Genomic DNA, 25174 nt, shown 5'->3' on the forward strand with positions numbered 1-25174 from the left:
CCATCCTATCACCATTAGGTCAGAAGTGTGGATATTGGCTGATGATTGCACAATGCTCAGCACCATTCACAACTCCTCAGATGTTGAAGTAGCCCATGTGCAAATGCAGCAAGACCTGGACAATATCTAGACTTAGGCTGATAAGTGGCAAATAACATTCACACCACACAAGTGCCAGGCAATGACCATCTCCAACAATAGAGAATTTAACCATTGCTCCTTGATATTCAATGGCATTACCATCACTGAATCCTCCACAATCAACATCCTGGGGGTTACTATTGACCAGAAACTGAACTGGACTAGCCACATAAATACTGTGGCTACATGAGCAGGTCAGAGGCTAGGAATCCTGCGGCGAGTAAACCACCTCCTGACTCTCCAAAGCCTGTCAACCATCTACAAGGCACAAGTCAGGAGTATGATGGAATAATCTCCACCTACCTGGATGAATTCAACCCCAACAAACTCAAGATGCTCAACACCATCCAGGACATAGCAGCTTGCTTGATTGGCATCATATCCACAAACATTCACTCCCTCCACCACTAATGCACGGAGCCAGCAATGTGTACCATCTACAAGTTGCACTCCAGGAACTCACCAAGCCTCCTTAGACAGCACCTTCCAAACCCACAACCACTACCATCTAGAAGAACAAGGGCAGCAGATACATGGGAACACCACCATCTGCAAGTTGCCCTCCAAGCCACTCATCATCCTGACTTGGAAATATATTGCCATTCCTTCACTGTTGCTGGGTCAAATTCCTGGAACGAGCTCTCTAACAGCACTATGGGTGTACCTATACCACATGGAGTGCAGCAGTTCAAAAAGGTAGCTCAACACCACCTTCTCAAGGGCAATTGTAGATGGACAATAAATATTGGCCTAGCCAGCAATGCCCTTATCCCCATAAATGAATAAAAAAACTCAAATCTAGAGGTACAATTGGCATGATTAAGAGTTTTAGTTGCAGATGATCTGAGGCAGGGGCAAAGTTGGGCAATGTTACTGAGATGGAAAAAGACAATCTTAGTGATAGCTCAGATACATGACCAGAAACTCATTTCAGGGTTAAATATGACACCAAGGTGTGGCCTCAGACATTTGCCAGGGCGGGGGATGGAGGCAGTGACTAGGGAATGGATTTTGTGGTGAGGCCCAAATACACTGGTTTAGGTCTGCCCAATATTTAACTGGAGGACATTTCTGCTCATCCATTTACTAAATGACAGACAAGAAATCTGTCAATTTAGAGGGAGTGGAACAGTCAAGAGAGGTGGTAGTAAGGTAGAACCGGATACATGTAGATGTAGAAACTGGCATGTTTTTTAATGATATTATTGGGATGTAGATGCAAAATAGGAGGGGGCCAAGTATAGATCCTTGGGGGATGCCAGAGGTGACAGTACATGAGTGAGAAAAGAAGCCATTGCAGGTGATTCTCTGATTGTGGTTTGTCACGACATTGGATTACAGCCCCAAATTACTTACGGGTATATTGAACTTCTAAGGAAGACATGTGGGCCAGAATTTTTACCTTGATGGGCGGGCAGGTCCCACCGGCTCGGCGGTGGGCGGGCAGCCAAACTCCGCCGCTGAAACGGGGCCCACCACCATTTTGAGTGGGCGGGGCACTTAAAGCCCGCCCAGCAGCCTGCTCAACAGGAAGTGCTGTGTGCTTCCTGTGTGGGGCGGGAGGGATTCCCCATCTGTCAAAGTGCACTCCTTCATGCATGCGTGCGAAAGAGCACACATCTCCCTGAGACTAAGTGCTGTCTCAGGGAGATTACTGCCAGTATAAAAATCTTTAAAAATAGAAAAATATTAAAATTAACATGTGCCCCTCATGTGACAATGTCACACAAGATGGGACATGTTAATAAGAAGCACATAAACTTTATTGAAGTTTTTAAAAACAGACATGAAACCTCATCCTTCCAGTTGATGAGGTTTCATGTATTATCAGAAACCTGCTGGGGCTCCTGGCCTGCCCGCCAACCTTAAGGTTGGATGGGCCTGGAATTTAACAAGCTTAATTATCCTGTCAATGTCCTTAATTGGCCATTGACAGGTTAGCAGGCAGACAGCTGATTTCGCTGTCTGCCTGCCTTCCCCAATATTTAAATGGTCTGGGATAACATTGGGGGTTCCTCCCGACATCATCCCGCATCATTTTCCTGTTGCCAAGTGGGCCCCGCCCCCAAATTGCCAATGGGAACATTCTGCCCTGTGGTTTTTAAAAAGACATACAAGCAAAAGCTGGTGGGAATGTAAAGTAATCAACTTCTGGAAAATTTTTATGTGGATTATGCTTGACCGACTAGTCCAGAGAGAACCTAGAATATCGCACGTAAAAGGTATCAAGGCCTATTTCAGGCAGAGATACTTTAAAGGAAGAGATGAATTGCAAAAGACTGAACTTTAAACTCCTGTGGTTGTGGAGACAATGGAGCCTGATTACCACATCTCAGCAAAACATCCAAAACCATCTCCTGTTGAGTTATATCTCAGAATGTGGAAATGATCAGAATTAAAAGAAAACAGACTCTGTGTGAAAGACATGATTGTTTTTTCCCTTCCAGGAACACACAAGGAAAGGAGTTAGAAAGCCACCTGCAGACCTGATCTGTGTGGTCTAATTCTGGCATGCTAGTGTGTGCTGGTGGGAGTCACAGCAGAAGAAGATCAACCCACCCTATTGCAACTTGTAAACAAAGGCTCTCTCCTCTCCCTCTGTTGCTAGGGGCAAGTCAACAAAGGAAATGGGTTAGTTTCTTCAGCTAACAGGCAGAACCAAGTGCCTCCAAACCAACTGCTTAACTGCCAAAGTTAGCTCCGCCAGAATCACCCAACTTAACGAATGCAACGTTGAGCCATCTACACCTCATAGACAAGCCAAAGGCTGACTCGTGTATCTTTTTTAAACTTTTATTTATGGACTCACCTTATCATTTCTGATCTTTGTGTATGTGTGTTGTGTTTTTATTATTTTTTCTTGGGTTTTTAGTAATTAACATACTCACTCTTTCTGTGGCTCAAGAAAGCCTGGTTCCTTGGTTCCTTCTAAAACATTAATACATTTGGACTGGGAAAAGGTATCCATGAGGGAAAGGATCCCTTTTAATTTAACCTTGCTGCAATCAACCAAGGGGCTTGAATAAAGAAGGAGGGCCAGCTCATTTCTCCTCATCCAGGGGCATAACAAATTGGGGATCCCATTCAGGAAGTTAACAAATTGGGGTCTCGGTGCCAGAATAGCACCCACAGATGAAACAAAAGGATTAGAGATGGGAAAGTAAGTTGTTACTTTGAAAGCAATTTAAAAAAAGCTGCAAAAAGGTTTTCTTGAGTCTGTACCTCTAAAGTGTAGAAATGTCTACATTTGATGCCAATGCTTTTCTAGGAGAAGGGGAAGTAACTTTTGAGGATTTAAAAATTCTGTCCCTCAAAGAGTTAAAAAAGCTAACTCAGGACTAGAGATTCCCTCAGATAAGATGTCTAATATTACTATGGGTGGCCGGAACATTATGTCACAAATGTAAAGCAAGACTATGTAAAGAAGTAGAATTGCTGAGAACGCAGCTAGATCAGGAACAAAAAGAATTTGAGTTACAAGCATTAGAACTTGAGATGAGAAGAAGAGAAAGAGATGAGAGAGAATTTTAGGACAGAGAGTGGAAAAGGGAAAGAGAGAAAAAGGAAATGGAAAGAGAGAGGTGGGAAGAAGTGGAAGCTTTCCAAAGGGAATGGAAAGAGAGGCAGGAAGGAGAAAGGGAAAGGGAGGAAGTTTTCCAAAGAAGATTGCATGAACTGGAAAGAGAGATAGAGACCTCCAAGGCATCCGGTAAAATAATATCCCCAGGCAGTCAGGAAAAATCTCTGCATTCAAAAGAAGCTGAAGGGGCTGGAGGAAGCCAACCGGGATCTGTAGAAATACAGGGAATGATTCAGAGGCCTTTAAGGGGGCAATAGAGCCTGTGAGAGCTGGAGCAGCTCGGCAAGGGCTACTTGCAATCAAAAGGAACAGGCACTCAAAGTCTGCTGAGATGCAGAGAGCTGGGGAGTGTTCAGTGAGGATTAGAGTAGTTAAGAAACAGCTTCTTGAATTTAAAATGGCCAAGGTTAAGTCAGTAGTTACCGAGGGTCCAGCGGAATTTAAATTGGACGAAGAGGATGACCTGGAAATTCAGTTACTCGGTAAATGTTTTTTGCAGAATTAAACAGGAACCAGGGGATTTGCAAGACAAGGAAGAAGACAGTTAGAGAGGTGTCACGCCCAGCTGCAGAGCCACGAGAAGGTAAAAGGGCCAGAGACAGGTCTGCAGAAGTACAAAGAAACAAGGTAGAACCTGAGCGAGTTAAAAGGATCAAAGTTAGACCAGTAGTAATAAAGAAGGTCCATGAGGGACCTGTAATGGTTAAAAAGGAGGATAGGGTAGGGCCAAAGATCTTTTTGACAAACAGCTTCATGGCAGATTTGAACGGGGACAAGGGGAGTTCCCAAACAGAAAGGCAGATAGTGAGGAGCATGCCTCACTCAGTTGAAGAGCCACAAGGGAATACGGCAGGAGCAGAACATTAATTTGGAGGCCATACTGCCCCAGGAGATGCAGAAGAGGTTAGGGGAATGTAAATTCCCAAGACAACGGCCAGTGCTTTTGAACCAATGTTCTGTTCAATCAATAGCTTCATGGCAGATTTAGACCGGAATGAGGGGAGTCCCCAAACAGAGAAACTAAAAGTGAGGGAGCTGCCTCACAGAGTCAATGAGCCTCATGGCAGAGCAGTAAAAGCTAACCATGTGAGCCAGGGTACCCTAGAGGACATGGGACCAAATAGGGACCAGCCCAGCCCTACAATGACTACATTGGGGAAATCATTACCCCGTGAGCAAGCCCATGCTTGCCGCCACCCAAAAGGCGGAGCAAGTGCTGCAGTTAACTCCCAGGCATCCAAAACAGGTGGGCCATATTCAGCCAAGGAGCCAAGGGAAGAGAAAAGGCTGGGATGGGAGTGGGAAAGGTTGGAGGAGATGCAGCCAATGAGGGGCTAGCAAAACCCTTCTCCCTGCAGATAAATAGTGGCACAGAAAGCCCCCAGGCCAAGCCAGCAAATTTAAAAAGAAAGAAACCTGCTCTCCTGTGGGATGAGCAGGAGGTCTGGCTAACCTACACCACTTTTCCAACTTTAGAGGGAGAACAGGGAGGGTCCTAAGTAGACATGCAGATGGTGAGGGGCATGCCTCATCTAGTTAATGAGCTGCAGAGCAGTACAACAGGTGCTAGACCTCAGCCCTGAGGGCATCCGAATGCATGGAACAATTAGAGGAATACTCCCTCCTAAGGCAAAAGAGAAAGAGAGGAGAGTCTACACTAAATTAAGCAAATTTTGTGGAAATCACAAGCAGAATAGCAGGGAAACCCACACAGGGGTTAGCCCTGGTGAACCAGATGAAACCAAACAAGCTTTAGATCTTAGCCAGAACGGTGTTGATGAAAAACTCACTAAAAGTGAAGTACCAGAACCAGAATCCCTACAGGAGGTGGAAGTCACAGCACGACCCACTAGCCTCGTGATAATTAGACCTGTAACAGTGCCTGGGTTTGACCCAGTAAATTCATGGGTTACAGAGGCAGGCAAAGAGTTAAATCTGACAAGAACAGCTCAGCACAGCAGCCAGTCAAACTCACATAGTAACAGCCTTTGTGAAAGATAGTATGAGGCTAGTACCAGAGACTCACCCAATGAGTCCGCCAGGTTTTACTCTGTTTGAATTAGTTTACGGGCACCAAGTGTGAGGTCCGCTGAAACTAATCTAGTAGAGGCTTTCAGAGCAGAAGGAGCAAGTCTCCATGTTAGACTATGCAACAGCCTTCTTGGAGTAACTTATGAGAGTCTTTGAAGTGGCCCAAAGACAGTTAAAAAGCTCCCAGAGCGGCTTGGGTATTGTTAGCAATTTGGGAGCTCACAGTGCAGGTAATACATCCAAACCCCATTGAAGATATTTAACTCAGCATCAAAGCAAGGGACGGACACAAGATTACTGACCAGAGATGGCTATAAGAGAAATGAATATAACCAAACCCCTGTCCAGAACTTAAAGTGACCCAGTTAAAACTGAAGAGATAATATTGATCAAGGCTAGGAGAAAGAATGCATGTGTGACTGTGTTTGTTGTTTTTATTTTTTTTACCTTTGTAATCCACTTCCTGTAAAATTCCTATGTGGATGATACATGACCAGCTAGTCCAGAGAGAACTGGAATGTCGCACCTAAAAAGGTGTCACAGCCACTTCAGACAGAAACACTTGAAAGAAAGAGATGAAATGCAAAAGAGGGAATCGTAACCTCCTGTGGTTGCAGAGACAATGGAGACTGATTGCCACTTCTCAGTAAAACATCCAAACCATCTCCTGTTGAGCTATACCCCAGAACATCGAAACAACCTGAGTTAAAAGAAACCAGACACTGGGCGAAAGATATGTTTGTTTTTTTTCCCTTCTAGGAGTAAACAAGGAAAGGGGTTAAAAAGCCAGCTGCACACCTGATCTGTGTGTTCTAGTTCTGGTGTGCTAGTGTCTGTCAGTGAGAGTCACAGCAGAAGAAGATCGATTAGGTACCCCTTTGCAACTTGTAAGCAAAGGCTCTCTCCTCTCTCTCTCTTGCTAGGGGCAAGTCAGCAAAGCCACAATCGAAATAGGACAGTTTCTTCAGCTAATCTGCAGAAGCAACTGTCCCCAAACCAACTGCTAAACGGCCAAAGTCAGCTCTATTGGAATCACCCAACTTAACAACTGCAATGTTTCACCATCTTTGCCTCATGGACAAGCGAAAGACGGATACGTACATCTTTTTTAACTTTAATTTTGGATTCAACCTCTCATTTCTGATCTGTGTGTATGTGTGTTGCATTTTTATTATTTTTTTCTCAGGTTTTTAGTAGATAATAAACTTATTCTTTGACTCAAGAAAGTCTGGTTAAATTGGCTCCTTCTAAAACATAAATACATTTGGACTGGGGAAAAGCTATCCGCGAGGGAAGGGACCTTGTTGCAACAAACCAAGGGTGTTGAATAAAGAAGGGGAGCCAGCTTATTCCTCCTCATCCATGGGAATAACAAATTGGGGGTCCCTTTGGGAAGTTAACAAATTGGGGGACCTCAGCCATGGACCAATCGTAAGTGGTTATATAGATAAGAATGGAACCATGTGAATGCAGTCGTAGCCAACTAAATGACAATGGAGAGGCGTTGGAGGAGGACAGTGTGATCAACTGTGACAAAGACTGCAGACTGGTTGGGATGGATGAGGAGGGATAGTTTATCACTGTCAGTGGCATCTTAACAGCTGCACAATGAAACTACACTACCTTGGTAGAAAGTATATTGTTCATACAATCATGAAAGTTACCTGAATTTAAAGAAAACAATGGTGATTTGGTTTTAGATTACAGCTCTGGCATGAATAGAGAGTAGATTGATTTTGTGTATCTAATGTGGGCAGCGGCGGAAGCCTGGTTGGAGGGATTCCAATAAAGTGGGGCACACATCTAGGGGGTGACAATATGTTCAAGGACTTTGGAGAGGAAATAGAGGTTGGAGACGGAGTGGTAGTTTGCCAGGATGGAGGGGTGAAGGGTTGGCTTTTTGGGGAGAGGAGTAATGACAACAGATTTGAAAGAGAGAGAGAGAGAGAGAGAAACTGAGGAGAGAGAGCCATGAACAATAACAGCTAACTTGAGACCCAGGGAGGGAAGTATTATCATTCAACTAACCACACAAAAAGTTTAAAGATCACATTCTTGATCAATGTATTTAATGAAAGATGGATGTGTTCTCACATTTACTAACATGAGCCTGAGCAATGTTAAAATGTTATTTTTAAATCCAAGCTTAGAGTTTTCTATCAATTTGGATTTCAGTAGGAAATTAACAAAATGCAGAGATATATTCTAAAAATGAAAAATTGTCTAGATTGTAGAATAAGATAAAACCTCTAAAAAAACCACCTGCTCAGTTGGCTGAATGCTGAACCAAAAGACACAAGGCGCCAAAAGGATTCACTCAGCCTTTCATCCTTCTCCGTTAGGTAAAATGAATACCATCTTAGGAAGTTGGGGAGATAAGGGGCAGGATTTTTCCCTTGGTGAGGGTGCTCGGCAGGGGCAGGCGGGGTCAACTGTCGCCTGCAATTGGCTCCGCACCGTGATTTCACGCAGGCGGGCCAATTAAGGTGCACCCTGCTTGGATTGCGAGAGGCAGTGCTGAGCATTGCCCATGAGGTCAGGGGGAGGATGGAGAGCTGAACCTAGCGGCAGTTCACGCATCCGCGAGAAAGAGCTCTTCCATGCCTCAAGGAGATTGAAGCGCCGTGTAAAAAAAAATGAAGAGAATAAAAATCTAATAAAACATGTCTCCTCATGTCACAGAGGCACATGAGCTGGTTCTTGTTTCTAATTCAAAAATAAAGTTTTTATTTAATGTTTTTTTGCTTTAGGAAACCTCATCCCACTTGTGGATGAGGTTTCCTAAAAAATGTAAAGGCCGCTTGGCCTTTTTGCCTGCCCACCAACTGTAAGGTTGGATGGGCAGCGTAAATTTGAATTTAATTAGATTGTTAATGGCCTTAATAGGCCTTTTAATTATCGGCGGGTGCGCAGTTGATTCTGCCATGCCCTTGCCAAATGGAACATCATGAGACTGTGCGATGATGTCAGGATGCACGCCCAATGTCATTGCACATCATTTTACCTTCAGGCGTGTCAGGTGCACTCCCGCATGCCAAGCACAATATTCTGCCCCAGGAGATTGCAAGGACTGTGTGCAGTGCTTGATGCTCTGTAACTGTTTTTGGACCATTCTTGCCAAATGCAATAGGAATGGAGATCAGTACTCTGATTTGCTACTCACATGGCTAAAGTAATTGGAATTCTGCAACCTGTATACATAATAATGCTGAGAAGAATTCCTACTTCTCCAAACATTGCTTAATTACATTGCATGGTGTGCGTAGTTCAGTTCCCTGGTCAATGATCTTGGCTCACAAATGTAATATTATATTGAAGAATGAAATACTATACTGAAAAATGATGAATGCCTGTTCTGAAGAATGAAATATTCCACTGCAGTGTGACTTGATATCTTTGGAAGATTAGAACAATAAATTGCAGGATTAAAAAATACTCAGCCAGTAATAATGCTATTTATTTAGAAATGGTGAAGGTATCTGTTAAATTGTTGACAAAGCAATATCATACAAGCTTGTAATTTTGCAGGGCGATATTGTACAATATAATTTCTATTCCAATGGTTGTGACTCTGATTAATTTTCTAGCTCTGCATGGATCCCCAGATGAAGTTGAGCAATGAAATGAACTCCCATGGCACTGACCTGAGATTCCCCCTGTTGGTTGCATACTTAATATGATTACAAATATAGTTGAACATTCCATGAGCACTGGTACAGTCACGGGCGTCAAAAACCTGCAAACATTACAGCAAAATTAGTGGACTCATAAAAAGGCAATCTATCAGGTGCTATTATTTTATTTTCAAGTACTATGCTCCATTGTTTCAAATTTGTCTTCTTTCTTCTATAATATTATTCCGTGTTCCTGAACCAACATAATATCCAGTAAATAGCACGTTGTACTATAAAAACACAGAGCTGTAGGGTGCTTCTGAATGATAGAGAAATCCCACTAATGGCTTTAGGTGCAATTTCAGAATCTTACAGTAATGCCGGTTAAATTCTGCAGTGTTTGAAAGGAAAAGATTATCTAGTCTAGAGTTACCCATTTCCACCTATTGGTTATATTTTTGAAATAACATCCACAGGGTAATAAGCACTTGTTAGAGAAAGATAAGCTAATACCTTGAATGAGGCCCCCAACTAGAACCATTAAAGAATTCCACATAAAAATCTTTCTCTTTTAGATGCTGGCAATTCTACTGTATGTTTGCAACATAGTGTTTTTTTAAGTTAAAATTATTCACACATGTCCTCTGTATCTCCATAGGATCATATTATTTTAGTTGTCGCCTTGGTAATTGAGGCTTATTTATCAATTGGTGGAAACTCGTCAGGATAGATCTTGACTTCAGGCGTTAGTGTAAAACAAGTTATCACAAGCTGGCAGCCTCCTTGATGGAAATAAAAATCAATTGAAATGTAGAATCCACTATCATCGATTATACACCAGGGGGAGTTGGTAGCATAGTGGCAAAGTCACTGAACTAGTGATTCAGAGACCCAGGCTAATTCTCTGGGAACATGTGTTCAAACCACAATATGGCAGCTGCTGGAGTTTAAATTCAATCAATAAAATCTGGAATTCAATGCTAGTCTCAGTAATAGTGCCACAAAACTGTCATCAATTGCCATAAAAGCCCTTCTGCTTCATTCAAGAAAACCTGCTATCCTTACCAAGTTCTCACCTACGTGTGACTCCAAACCTGGCAGATTCTAACTGCCCTCTGAAATGGCCTGGCAATTAAGTCCAAGGGCAACTGGGGATGGGCAACAAATGCTGGCCTTGCCAGCATTTTCCATGCCCACATCCCATGAAAGAATAAAACTACATCTAAAGATTGAAAAATAAATTTGCCATTCTTTTTGTATTGCATTCGCCTTTCTCTGCTCTTTACACCTCCATTTGTGATAGCACTATTCTCATACAATCCTTAGCAAATACCTGCAACTTAGACCACTGGATCCTCCCAATGCAGCGGGTAGCATTTCGCCAGGCATGCTTGGCCCCATAAATTAGCTCGGTATCTTTAAGCTGGTAATTGCCAGTTGTTTCAATTTCGTTTGTCACCTCCTCGATCCTCTGAAGGTGGGCCTTAGACCCATGCCTATAATGCAAAACAAAGAACTTTATACTTGTAATAAATAGCACCTAATATAACTGAATGTTTGCTTGGGAGACAAAAGTTCCATTTGCCATGGTCTATGCTAGTTTTTGCATTTTTGAATGCTTTTTCTTTTAGTTTTATTTTGACCCTTACCTCTTTGGTCACCCATATTTTTGGCAAATAAAGCTATTTCCCTTTAGGGGTAAAAACTGGTTCTGTATCAGGTTACATTCTTTCTTGAGCACCTCCAACTGTTTTACCCATTGACAGATTGGCCCAGTTTACTATGGACAGTCGATCGGTGAGTTACCCAAAGTATACAAGCATGTGACAAATTATTGAAATTTGAATCAGGTAAGATCATTTTAAACAGGTGTAAATTAAATAATTGCCTTCTGATGGACGTATAATACTGGTTAATAAAGTCTGCTGCCAGTGGAAGTAGCTTCTCAATTTTTCGGGCTTCATTGGGTTTTCCTACTTGCTGATTTGGCATCATAATTGATCCCAAGCAAATCTGTTCTGTACAGCCAGCTGCCTGCAAGCACATAACATGTTGAACATTTTCTAGAACCATAACACATTTATTTGCATTAAAATGCTCAAAAGTTGCCAACAAAGGCCACAATTTGAAGATCTGAAAAGCTGACCTTTACTGTTCCAGAGTTCAGATGCAATGTGTCGTTTAAAACAGCACCTGTTTCCCAGTTCTTTATCTTAATAAAACGGGGATATTTGGATGGACTGTCATTTGACAAACTTTTCATAGGTGACACTCCCCCAGATGGGATTATCTGAAATAAATCAACCATTCACTTTAGTTTACAACAGCTTGTTGAAATCAGTATGTGTAAATGCACAGCAAAGTTACCAAATAACATTATGTTAAAAGGGAATCAGAGTTTTCCCTGTATGGTACCAACACAGACACATGGATTAACTTCTTAAAATTTGGCGGTCTGGGTAAAATGAGTCAATATTTTCCACTGAAGGAATACAGTTCAAATCTGGAATGAGGCAGATGAAATAAAGGTTTTAATTCTGGTGTCTGTAAGTGGTTAAAACCCAGGGAGCTAATGTGTCTAGCATACATGAGATGACATTACAAAATGATTTGGCAAATCAGGAAAATGATCTATGATTTAGTAAGACTATTCAGGGTAGTCACAGAATAGGAGAGTTCTTTCTCAAGTTAGCATTTACAGTGAGCCCATCATCCACCATTATGGAGGCTGTTGGTGGATAATGAAAATGAGAGGTATGGAGATGAAGATAAACAAATAACCTGCAAACAGGAAAAGAAGCGTTATTTATTTTTAATATCCCCTGTCCGGAAAACATTCCAGCAGATAATCAGGCTGACAGATAATTTAAATGTAACTAATATAAACTGTAATTGTATTGACTTTATTATGTTATACAGGTAATCAGAACTGGGATAACCAGCTGAAAATGAAAGCCTTAAGTTTCTGGATTTAGTTCTCTTTAAGCAGGGACAATGAGCAACACTTTACATTGAAGCTGATTTAAAGCTTTGAATTTGAATAATTTTTGCTAAGAATTTGTAATATTACTTGATTGAAGTATATAAGATCCTGAACGGTAATGACAAGGTGGACGTGGATAGGATGTTTCCTCATGTGGCTGAGTCCAGAACTAGGGGGCACAGTTTTAAAATTTGGCGTTGCCTTTTTAGGACAGAGATGAGGAGAATTTTTTTCTCTCAGAGGGTCGTGCAACTTTGGATCTCTCCACCTCAGAAGGCAGTGGAGGTGACATCACTGAATAGTTTTAAGGCGGAGATAGATAGATTTTTGCTAGGCAAGGGAATCAAAGGTTGTCAGGGGTAGGTTGGAATGAGCAATTGAGACACAAACAGATTAGCCATAATCTTGGTGAATAGCAGCAGAACAGGCTCAAGGAGCTGAATGGCCTACATCTGCTCCTATTGCGTATGTTCGTGTTGTAAAGATAAAATGAAGTTAAATAAAAACAAAAGAAATGCCAATTTGAAGAGATTGATTACATTGACATTCAGCACAAGGCAACTTTCCTAAGGTATGTATCTAAGAAACTGCTGGAAAAACACAGTTGCAGCCAGTTGTTACTGTCTGGGGTTGCCAAAATATTCTTTGCATATTTTGTTTAGCAGATCAAGGCACTCAAGAAAGACAACTTCATGTGCATAAAGCCTCTTGCACATCCCCAGTTTTTATTGCTCCATCTTTAGGCAGCTGTGCCTTCAGCGGCCTAACCTCTAAGCTCTGGAATTTCATCCTGAAATCTCTCTGCCTGTCTATGTATTCCAATTAAACCTATGAACATGCTGGTCACTTGTCCGAATATCTTTTCATGCGGCTCGGTGTCACATTTGTCTGATAATGATCCTGTGAAGTATCTTGGCATGTTTTTCATTTAATGCTACAAGTTCAACTGACTCTCAAGAATGTTTGTAGGAATAATAGTCTGGTGGAGAAAGGGCAGACAATGGTCAGGATTTCCGGTCCCACAGCAAAATTCCCGCCTGATGTCAACTGTCAAGTTTTTCGGCCCTTTTCCCAGATGATTTCCATGCGGGCAAGACCAGAAAATCCCAGCCAATGATTGCAACACAGGACATTATCAGTTGTGTAGTTCAGTAGCACAAACCAGTTGAGATTTTGAAGGGAACCTCACTAATAGCAGGATAGCAAACCAACGAGCCGTCAAGTAAAGCAATGCTCTAATTTCTCATTATGGCTGCAATTTAACGGCCCCTTGGTGAACAGGCTGGGAAGGCTGGAAAAATGGCGCATGAGGCATCAAATTCATGCCCAGTGTCTTCCTGCCATCATGTCATTTTGCCGGTGGCAGGAAATCTGGCAGAATGGCAACCCGCACGGAGCCCAACTGAGCCATTTAACTTGCCAATTAAGGGTCTTTTGCTGTCTCCAAATGCATTTTGTCCACATCAGGGGTCCCACTGCCACATGGCAGCTGGTATGGAGGTGACTTTCTTTTTGGACACTCCATGGCCCATGGCCGGGGCCCTTGGTGGGTATGGTTGCCCCCACGGCAATAGCGCCACATGTACTCTGTGATAACCATTCCTGGCCCCCAGCAACCCCAACCCCGCTTATTCCTCTTCAAGGCTGCCTCAGCCATTAAGTCACATTTTCCTCACAGTTGCAGCGCAGCAATAGCCACCATTAGCTAAGAGGCTGCTGAGCCACCAGCGCTCTGCCGATTCCTCTTGTGGGTGGGCTGCCTTCCTGTGTCCTGTTGCCCACTGAAGCCGAGTCACCTCCCACTTTCAATGCCGGTGGAAGGCTACAAAGAGCTGGCAAATTTCCAACCTATGTCCTTACCCAGAATAAAAGGCTTCAACTTAATTTTTTTTAAAGTTTCTATTTGCCATTGGATTAACAATGATTTGAAAAACTTGTTTTTTTCCCCAAATTTCTACCTTTTCTCCCATTTCTTAAAGACATCACTGGCTGAATAAATGCTGACCATGCCCTGCTATCTCACCCACATGCTCAATTAAAGTGTGTGAGTCGGGACACAGGGGCCGTATTTTCCGGACCCACCTGCGGCTGGTATTTTCTGGTGTCACCGAAAGTCAATGGGCCTATGGCTGGCTCTCCAAATTTTTCATTCCTGCCCACGACAGGTCTCGCCTGCAAATCCCAGCCAGAGTGACAATAAACTACTCCACCATGATGTAGCAGCTGAATCCAATCATAACCTCATGTGATGTACACGTGTGCACTCAGTCATTGGTTGGTGATCAGAACTAATGGCTCTGGCTGATTATTTCTCCCCTCTCTCTAGCCCATGGACACCAAAAAGAATTATAATAAAAGCAAAATACTGTGGATGCTGGAAACCTGAAACAAAAACAGAAAATGCTGGAAAAATCTCAGCAGGCCTAACAGCATCTGTGGAGGGAAAGGCAGAGTTAACCTTTCGAGTCCTTATAACTGAAGAAGAGTCATGCGGACTCGAAACATTAACTCTGTCTTTCTCTCCACAGAGGCTGTTAGACCTGCTGAGCTTTTTCCAGCATTTTCTGTTTTAGTGTTGAAAAAGAATTACAGTGTCCTTCAGTTAAGATTCAGGTTGTGTAACTCACTGCACTTATCTAGTAAAAGAATGGGAGTGTTAAAATAATGAAATACTTTTCCTCAAAGCTTGTTTCCACACTGCAATCAACTGGATCAAATACTTTCTAATTGATGTTTCCAATTTTGAACATTGCATATTTTTAAAATGTATCAATAAAATACTAACTGTTAATTAATCAGGAATGATCCAAGTGCTTACTTAATACCATTTTTGTTACCAAACAGATCTTTAAGGTTTGACATTTAATGTATTTGTGATATCAGCCAGTGTTAGTAAATTCTCTTACCTGTTCAGAATAAGGGTTAGGAAGAACTGTTGGCATATTTTCATTTTTGCATAGATCATAAAACACTTGGTCATTCTTGGCTTGAGGTTGCAAACACTGCTGGCTTACCTCACCCCTGTAGGTGAACATTATGTTTTAATACTTCATTGATAATAAAACAGTTTTATGCACCTTTTCCATTTCCTCAATGATTCATTGGAGAATTCAAACTTAATACTGTACTTCAGTACAATTTCTTTCGCATGTGTGTGTGTATATATCTATATATATATGCTATTCATGCCATCTCACTGGGATTTCAACTAACCATATCCCAAAGAGATCAGGAAAACCCCTATGGAAATCCTTTCTCTTTTTTCATCTCTTTCTTCTCGGGCTTCATGCATTTTTCTCAACTGGGTAAATGGTTGTACTATGTGTGGAAAGAGTGGGCTTGATTGCCCCAATGGGTTTTTCCCAATCTAGTGAGAAACAGAAAAACAGAGACTGAGGGAGAGAGAGAGGGAGACAGAGGAAGACATAGAGAGAGAGAGAGAGAGAGATAGAGAAATGGCACAATATAGCATAAAGAAGCCAAATAAGTGCTTGGTCATAAAAGGAATCAGATGAAGTGAGATGAGCACCAAGAGCACAGTCATATTTACTACATCACTTCAATTTATGCAATAGTCTCTAACCAGTGATTTCTGTCAGAATTTTATATCTTGACACAATCACCAGAATATTTTTTGTGATACATCAATACTATACAATAATGCATGTGATTGTCAAATAAATCAAAAGTGACATCTTATGTATGGCAAATCGAAAAGAACTAAACATGGTTATCAATGAGTATGGATCTTAATTAGACGTAAAATCAGTTCTTCCTCACAACAACCTATACCTCACCCTTTGAGCTCCTGCCTGATGATGTTGGACTAAGCTGAGAAAAACTGACTGTAGGATGTATAACTGTGCACCGGGAGTTGGCATGCTGTTATGAGAGCCATTGGTCAGAGAGCTGAAAATAAATAATGGACCAGAATGACCGTGACAAAAAGAGCTAATTTTATGGTTAAGAAGGGTCACACTTGGGTAGGTCATATGTTAACACCCCTATCAATTAAACAGTCCATTTTATTTACTATTTTTCTAAACAGGCCTCACATCCAATGTTTCAATCGATTTTATTTTGTCTTATAATCAGCTACCTAGGACTGTGCCAGAGATATTGTTGAAAATTATTACTATGTGATGGAAATGTTCATCTGAGAATGAGGAAAATGAAGAATATGCAATGAAGTGTTGGTTAATGACAGACAGAGATTATGAAGGATTGATGAGAATTGGTTTTGTATCAAAGGATTATGTCATGAGGGAAGACTGTGAGAAAACGTCAAAGAAAGCAAAACACTTGGGATCTTATAACAGTGTACAAAATAATAAACAGTGTGGACGAGGTATATGCTGGCAGCTTCCCAATATTCTTCTTCTGAAAAATTCAGCCCTCGCAGTGTAAATAGCTTCCTACATCTGTACTGTATTCGCCTGTAGTGACTTCAAACTGTTAAACTGCTAACAGTTGTCAAATACCAAAGTTCCTGGACAATCTTACACTCTATTACCTCAGTAAAACTGGGGCTATGTGTAACCATGATCACTGACATTGAATGCCAAATCCCAGCACCAGCACACGCAAATCAAGGAGTCAAACTAAGACTTGTGATCTCCTCAAAATGCACTAGTCAGGTGGTCTTTTATTTCTGACTCCAGTCTTTCTCTCTGTCTCTCTGTCTCTCTCCTTTGCTTTCTAAAGTTCATAAAACACAAAACAAATATTAGAACAAGTGTGCACTCTGGATATTCTTATGTTTTCTCTCTCATATACACATCTACGCAGAAACGGCTTCTCTGAGTTTAAGATAAACATTTTGAATTTGTCTTCAAGTTATTTTTTGGCAGAGCCTACAAAAACCTCAAGAGAAAATTATTTCTCATGATAATGGACAGAACAGCACTAGATCCTGGAAAATTAAGTGCACTGCGCATGTTCAGACATTATAGTCAGAATTCAGCCGACCATGTCACAGCTTTGGCCATTATTATCAAGTCAAAGTCCAGTCTTGTGAGAGATTCTGTGGTTTTAAAGAAAAATCTTTAATGGAGGCATTAAAAGACAATTCAATAATTCAAGATAAATGTAATCATATTATTTATGAAATTTTATATGCATTTTTATTTTTTGAACCCTTATTTTAGGCATTAGATACTTCAGTTAATGAAGAAACGATGGTCGTTTATTTTGGGGGGTTTCAAAAGGCACTGTGAGAGATCAGAACCCATTGGTCAGATTGTTCAACTTGGTGGCCAGATTGTGTAATGATAAGATCAGACATTCATTTTTCACTGTAACGTGCACCTCGGGATTCATGAACGAAAAGTTTGACACAAAAAAGTGACAACAGGAAGTCAAATGGCATAATTGCGCTGATATAAGATTTCTATTATCAGTCCACTCTGCAACTAGCATCGATGTTGCAGAGGTAAAAATCCAGTAGTCCAATTCAATAAATCAGGATGCAATCGTTTAAAGCAACAGAACAAAGCTGGAAGATGTGCAGAAATGCACTTAAAAGCAATTGGATAATTAGCAAGGGTGTTATGTTAACAGGACTCAGCTAGTCAGCTGCTTAAAAAGACACAAATTCAGAAAACACACGAGCACAGTTAAGATGATGAATGCAAAAGTAAATTCTTTGGGACTTCTTTTGTCCCAAGATTCAGTCAGGTGTTTCTTAATCTTTTTCCCTCTTCTAGGTAATAGACAAGAGATTATCAAGTATGGATAAGGATTCAATAAAAGATCTCAGCTGGAGTATCGTGTACAATTCTGGACACTACATTTTCCATGGGTTATTAAAACCCTGAGAGGATAAAGAGGAGGTTTCCCAGGAATATGCGATTTCAGTTATGTGGTGAGGCTGGAGAAGCTGGGATTGCTTCACATGGAGCAGAAAAGGTTGAGGGGAAATGTAATTGTGGTTTTCAAAATAACAAGGGGTTTGATAAAGCAATTAGGGAGGAACTTTTTCTTCCGGCAAGTGAGTTGGTAACCAAAGGTCACAGGTTTAAAATAATTGACAAATTAACTAGAGGAGAAATGTTTTTCACACAGAGGGTTGATAAGATCTAGAATGTCCTGCCTGAAAGGGCAGTGGAATCAGATTCGATAGGGATTCTCAACAGGCAATCGAAAATAGGCTTGAAGGGAACTAATTTGCTAGGAGAAGAGAGCTGTGTATGGGGGTAATTTGGTCAGCTCTTTCAAAATGTTTTCAATGATACAAATGGTCTGAACAGCCTTGTACTGCGCTATAAGAATCTATGATTCTAAAACATATTTCAGGATACAAGGACTGGGGGGTGGTGGGGGGGGGGGCAACAGGTTAAAATTGCTGAAAGGATTATTGTTAACATGATAAACTTCAGACGAGTCATAAACACTTGGAACATAGTCTCAATGGGTGGAAGAGGCATGACATCAGATTCATCCAATCGTGTGTTAGATGATGCAATTGCAAATGGGGTGGTGGTGGGGAATGTGGGAGGGTGACGAGGCATGGGGCTTTTACTTTGGACAGCTGAGCTAAAGTTTTAATTTTGAGAGTGACCTGGTTGAGTCAGATGCAAAAGTCTAAAAACAAAATAAAATCCATTTAGCAGGTAATACCTAAAAATATGTATCTCCTCGAACTGCGCTAGGGATTTAGTCTTTTATTTTTGACTGCAATCTCTTTCTCTCTCCTCTCTCTCCCTCTCTTTCTCACTTCACTTTCTAAAGTTTATAAAACACAAAACAACAACTACAAGTGTGCACTCAGAATATTCTCATGCTTTCTCGCTCACGTATACATTCACAGAGAAACAGCTTCTCTGATTTTAAAATAAACCTTATGATTTTATTGAGATTTTTGGCAGATATTACAAAAAACTCAAGAGCAAAATCCTTCTAATTATAATGAGCTGAACAGTACTGATGGATCCTGGAAAATTGGGTACTCTGCACATGTTCAGACATAGTCAGAATTCAACTGTCACAGCTCTGGCCATAAGTATCAAGTCTAAGTCCAAACTTTTGAGAGTTCCTGAGGTTTTCAAGTAAAAATGTTAATGGAGGCATTAAAAAAATACAAAAGACAATTCAACACTTGGAAATAAATGTAATCTATTATTTGTGGGTATGCACTTTTGAGTATTTTTATTTTTTTGAATCCTTATTTTGGACATTAGATATTTCAATTACTGAAGAAAAGATGGTAGTTGATTTTTTGGGGTTTCAAAAAGAAGGTTAAGAGATTTGTCCGAACCCATTAGCCAGATTGTTCAATCTGGTGGCCAGATTGCTTAGAGTGATAAGATTAGACATTCAGTCTTCATTACAAATGTGCACCTTGGGATTCATGAACGAAAAGATTGACACAAAAATTTGATAGAAGTGTGACAACAGGACGTCAAAAGGCACAATAGGAAGTGTACACTGATATAAGATTTTTATTATCAGTCCACTCTGCACTTGCACCCATGTTGCACAGGTTAAAGGCCAATGGTCAAATTCAACAAATCAGGATTCTATTATTTAAAACAACAGGCTTTGGACAAGCTGGACAATGTGCAGAGGTGCATCTGAAAGCAATTAAATAATTAACACAGATGTTACGTTAACATGTCTCAGTTAGTTATTTGTTAAAAAGGCACTTATTGCTATTTATTATGATTGGGAAACATGTAAGCACAGTTGATATTTAATGCAATTTTGTTTTTGTTTTTTTCTAAAATTAAATCAGGTACTTCTTAATTGTGTTCTCTTTGCACAGTAACTAACATTCAGCAATGAAGCAAAAGGCTGTGATACTACATTATCTATAATTCTGATGTCTCACATTCTATTACCATTTATAACTGATCATATCAATGGCATGTATCAATAGATGTCATAATTCTTTTTCTGCATATGATGCATTGGTAAGCTCTCTTCGGTTGACAAACTTTGTCTAGTGTTTAATAAACAGCCTGGAAACTATTTTGAGTCATATTATTGCACAAAGCCTCATACCTTCATATAAAGCTGTTCTACCCTCAATTCTAATGGAATTGTTAACTCCCCTGTTAAAATAGTGGGAAAGGAATTGGTACAAACATATGAAGCACTAAAATAGGACAGTGCATTTTCCAAATCATGTTCCATATAAGAGACTGTTAGCTAAAATGAAAGCTCATGGAATTGGAGGGCTTACTAGATTGGAGGGCTTACTAGATTGGTTAAGCTGTAGAAGGCAGAAACTAAAGAGTAAGGATAATGGGTTTGTACTCCATTGAAAGAAAGTGGCTAGGGAGATTCCACAAGTATCTGTGCTAGGGACTTCACTATTCATTATATTTATTAATGGCCCAAGCAACACAATGGAGAACCAAATATCCAAGTTTGCCAATGACACAAAGATTGGTGGATTAATCTTTGGGTAAATAGTGTAGACATGAGTTTGACATTACAAAGCTTGACAAAACTGTGGTAGGTGGATTTCAATTCAGGTAAGTTTGAAATTCATCTGTTTTGGACCAAAAAAGGGGATAGATCCAAGCATTTTTTTAAATGATGAAATGTTAGGAACAGTGGAGTTCCAAAGAGATTTATAAGGTAATCTACGCAGGTCATTAAAATGTAGCAGTCAGGTGCAAAAACACCCAAAACGGCTAAATGAGCCTTTATAATTAGAGGGCTAGAATATAATGGGGTGAATGATTAGCTACAGCTATAGAAAGTCCTGGTTAGATCACATCTGGAGTAACGTGTACAGTTCAGGCTCCACAACTTAGAAAGGATTTATTGTCCTTAGAAAGTGAGCAGTGCAGTTTCACAAGAATGTTACCAGGGCTCCAAGGGTTAGATTAAGAGGAGAGATCACAAAAGCTAGGTTTGTATTCCCTGAAATATAGAAGGTTAAGGAATGATTTGATTGAAGTTTATCGGATTTTGAAAAGAGTTCATTGGGAGGAGGATACCTTTTATCCCAAGGTGGGGGAGTCATGGTAACATGGAATTGTAAAATCATAGAATAGAAGACGGTGCAGACTGGCCCATCATGTCTGTGCCTGCCTTCAGCAAGGGCAGTTTAGCAAGACCCCCTCACCCTGTCTGTTCCCTGTAACTCTGCAAATTTTTCTCTTCAGGTAATTATCCAATTCCCTTTTTTGCAAAAGGTTATAACATTTGCAACTCTCCAGTCCTCTGGCACCACCCATGTATCTAAGAAGGATTTGAAGATTATGACCAGGTCGCTCTGCAATTTCCACATAAAGTTAAAATCAGAGCTCCCTTCAGGTGAGAAGTTAGGAAACACTTATTCAGAGAATAGTGTGGAAGAAATATAGAACCCTCTTCTACAAAAAGCAATAGATGTTAGCTCAACTAAACATTTTAAATCTGAGATTCACAGATTATTTTGTAGCCTAGGGCATGAAGAGATAAGGAGGCAGATTGGGTGGATGGAATTAGAATACAGATTAGCCTTGATTTCATTGAACAACTTGCTTGAGGTGCTGAATGGCCTTCTCATGTCCCTGTGTTCTGTAGAACAAAAAAATCAATGGATGCATTGGGATTGACTTGAAGAAAATTCCTTCAGTGCACTAATTGTAGGAAAGTCATAAATATGTTCTTTATAAAGATGTTCATGACTATCAGACCTGGCAAATTCCTGTCCCTTCCTCCCATAAGGATCATAGAACAAGGTTTTTACTGCTCCTACCCATTTTCATACTCATTCCCAGAAAAAACAAAAAACTGGAAAAATAATTGAGCCAAATTGTAACGCTTGCCTACCAGTCCACTTGGACTTCTGCCTCACACTTCTCTGGCCTTTTACTGTTCTTCAGCAGATTTAGTACAGGTTCAATTTCTTTAAGAAGCTCGTCGTTCTCATCTTTTATCGAGTTGTTTGTGTTGGTAAAACAGGCACCTGATCCCTTTAAAGAGTTTTCATTAACTAAAGACATCATTCCTTTGATCTGAATTAGGGGATTGGACTCCTGTGGGGTCTCATTTTCCCATGTCTCTGATGCTGGGTTACAAGTGTCTCTCATCCTTTTATCTTCAGCTTTGAGGTTGTCTTTGCTTTGGACACCTTGAATGGGTGACTCGCTTGGTTTGGTAACAGGAACTAAAGGCTTGGTAACACGTATTGTTTTGGGTGTCCCATCACTAGTGAAGTTGGTCTCCAGGTGAGTGGAGAATCCTTCTGGACCCCTCAAAATCAACACAACAAATGTCTCTGGGGCGATATTCTTCAGCATCTCCAGAGTGTGTTCATAAGGTACATCAACCAGAGGCTTGTTATTGGCAGCCACAATGATATCTCCAATCTGCACCAAACCGCTCTACTCTGCTGTGCCACCACGAATTATGTCAGAGATGATCACAGGGGGATTACATACCCTCTGCTTCACTAAAAATCCAAGACCACCCACCTTGCGTTTAAATAGTCGGACAGATATGATGTTTGGTTGCAACTGCTGGACTTGGAATTCATTCTTCTCCATGATTCAGCCATTTCTCGGGGGAATAAGCTACTGTTTGACTTTCAAATTAACTACTTCTGTCTTTACAATTCTTAAAATGAAGTATCTATTTCTGACCAAACATCTACAAAATACAATAGACGCTACTTTAAGTACTGTAGTAACTTTATATGTATCTAGAGCTCATCCAACATAATTAACCTGTGCTCACATTTGGGTTCTTCCAGTCTTCATAAAGCTCCTAGTTCACTTGAAGAAACACTGTACAATATCGGTTGAGGGAGCCAAATAGCACTAATTCATGTTGTAATAAAAAGAAAATGTTTTCATTTAACATTTGTTTTAAGAAACTGCTCAGTGAATACATCCATAAAATAACTTCAACAGTATGATTTTTCCATCTCAAATGTATTTGTGCAAAATCAAAATGGTTATCTCTGGAGAAAAGAACATATATGTATCAACCATTTGTTCAAATCCTTGAAGTTACTTGGGACTGAGAATCACCTTGCTACTTTTGCGATCCTTCTTTATGGTAAACTCTACCTTACCAACAATATATTCGCAGACTAAGCAGTGGAGATTGAGAGCTGCAGAATTCACAGCAAACAGGTCCCCAAACAAATTCATAGTGCTTACAACATAGAATGGTTAGTTTGCCTTCATTTTGTGGAATTGACACAAAAAGTCAAGATAAGAAAGGATACTGCAGGTCTAACATGGTTTTGAAAGTGGACACCATCTGCCAGATTAATACAGATTCACTGGGATGGTGGTTGCTATCATGAAATTAATTAACGCTGAAAGCAAAATCTCCTGATTGTTGTGGCCTTCCGATCAAGGAAGTGTTGACGGTAGCCCAGAATTTGGTACCCTTCTGTCTCAGAGCTCTTGTGCTGATCAAAATAAGTTTACAATTTTCATTTCAATTTAAGTCTTATTATAATGTCTGAAACTTCCTGTGAATCATAAACTTCAGCTCAGCTTCTGAAAAACTAATGCCTGAGAACAAGGTGAAGACACTACATTAAATATTTTTCAGCAGGTTTTTAAGAGATATAAACTTAAAATAACAATAGTAAAGCCTATCATGAAGCAAACTAGAGCTTTGTAAATGTTTTACTTACTTGTGTGGCAGAATGTGTGGCTATATAATTGGGCAACTGATCCCACAAAGGAAAGTGGGACCTAACAACATGAAATTATAATAATTAACGCAGATATTAAAATATCCTTCTTGGTTTAAAGCTAATAGTATGCTTGGAATAATGAAGAAATTGAGCAGCAGGTCATTAGAGGGTTGAAAATCTCTGGGTGGAATGTCCCTTACAAGTCCTAGATGCCGTGGATAGATTCTCCTCGGTGTTCCTACTGTCATGACTCACTGGGGATAGTGCACTGTAATATCAAGCTCCACTGCTCCCCAAGCTGTGACAATTGTGAAAAGTTTGATTAGACCACCAAATTGCCCAATTCTACCTAACTCTTTAATTTGGGTTAACAGAATACGAGCACCAGGTTTGTAAGCTTAACAAGTAAATAAATGTTTACCAAACAAATTGTCTGTAACCAGTGGCAAAAGAAAGAAATATGAGCTGCCAACTTTTAACTCTATAACTTAAACTCTACCCCTTATACACAAACACATACATAAGACACACAAAAGATGGATTTTAAGGGTGAGATAAAACAGTTAATAGTACCAATTTAGAGTACAGGATTAAGCGGGTTGATTTTGATTGATGTCTTCCAAATTCCTTGCAGTTTGTTGTTGATGACACAAGGTTGTCTCCCACCACTCTCAGTCTGTGATTCACTGGTTGAAAACTTGTTTTTCAATGTCTCTCCTGATGATTTTTCCCTTTTCTTCTTGACAGGGTTTTTTTCAGAGAGAGCAGGTTACAGAGATATGAAGAAAAAGCGTGCTAGCTAGCCTTATAGATTTACTGGAATCTTACACACACAGGAGAGAGAGGTTTTAGGTGTGTTCTCTTTGCAGGCTAGAGTCTCTCTGTTCACTGCTATAACACAAAACCTTGGTCAGCTAATCAGGAGACAGCTAAAATGTTGTTGCTAGGCAGTTCCCTTTTCTGACGTTGTTTTGTCTAACCTGGCACACTCTGTTCCAGGAAATAGCAACTTTGTATATTCCACACCTTGTTCCAGTGAACTTGTCTTTCACCTGCAGCCATAGTAGTTTTTAAAGCCACAATCCAATTGTTAAAACTATAGTCCCACAGAGATAAAGAAAAATAAAAAGATATGTTCCTTACACTACCAAAGCTTCTCCAAGCTGCTATTTCACTGCTTGTTACATGTAAATTGCAGTTGGTGGCTGATAGGGCATAGCTGTCTGGTAGAT

At 40.4% G+C, this 25174-nt stretch overlaps 1 protein-coding gene across 1 annotated transcript in view; it reads right to left on the bottom strand.

The window, feature by feature from the left end:
* Positions 1 to 23090, bottom strand: part of LOC121286000 (nitric oxide synthase, brain-like) — a 99775-nt gene extending 76685 nt beyond the window's left edge. The window contains 6 exon segments of the mRNA XM_041203016.1: positions 9397 to 9488; positions 10700 to 10862; positions 11255 to 11400; positions 11513 to 11656; positions 15256 to 15370; positions 23024 to 23090. Coding sequence (XP_041058950.1) covers positions 9397 to 9488; positions 10700 to 10862; positions 11255 to 11400; positions 11513 to 11656; positions 15256 to 15370; positions 23024 to 23046 — 683 coding nt within the window. The 5' untranslated portion in view covers positions 23047 to 23090.
* Positions 23091 to 25174: the final 2084 nt, after the last annotated feature.

Source organism: Carcharodon carcharias, chromosome 13, assembly GCF_017639515.1.
Source record: "Carcharodon carcharias isolate sCarCar2 chromosome 13, sCarCar2.pri, whole genome shotgun sequence".
NCBI lineage: Eukaryota > Metazoa > Chordata > Chondrichthyes > Lamniformes > Lamnidae > Carcharodon > Carcharodon carcharias.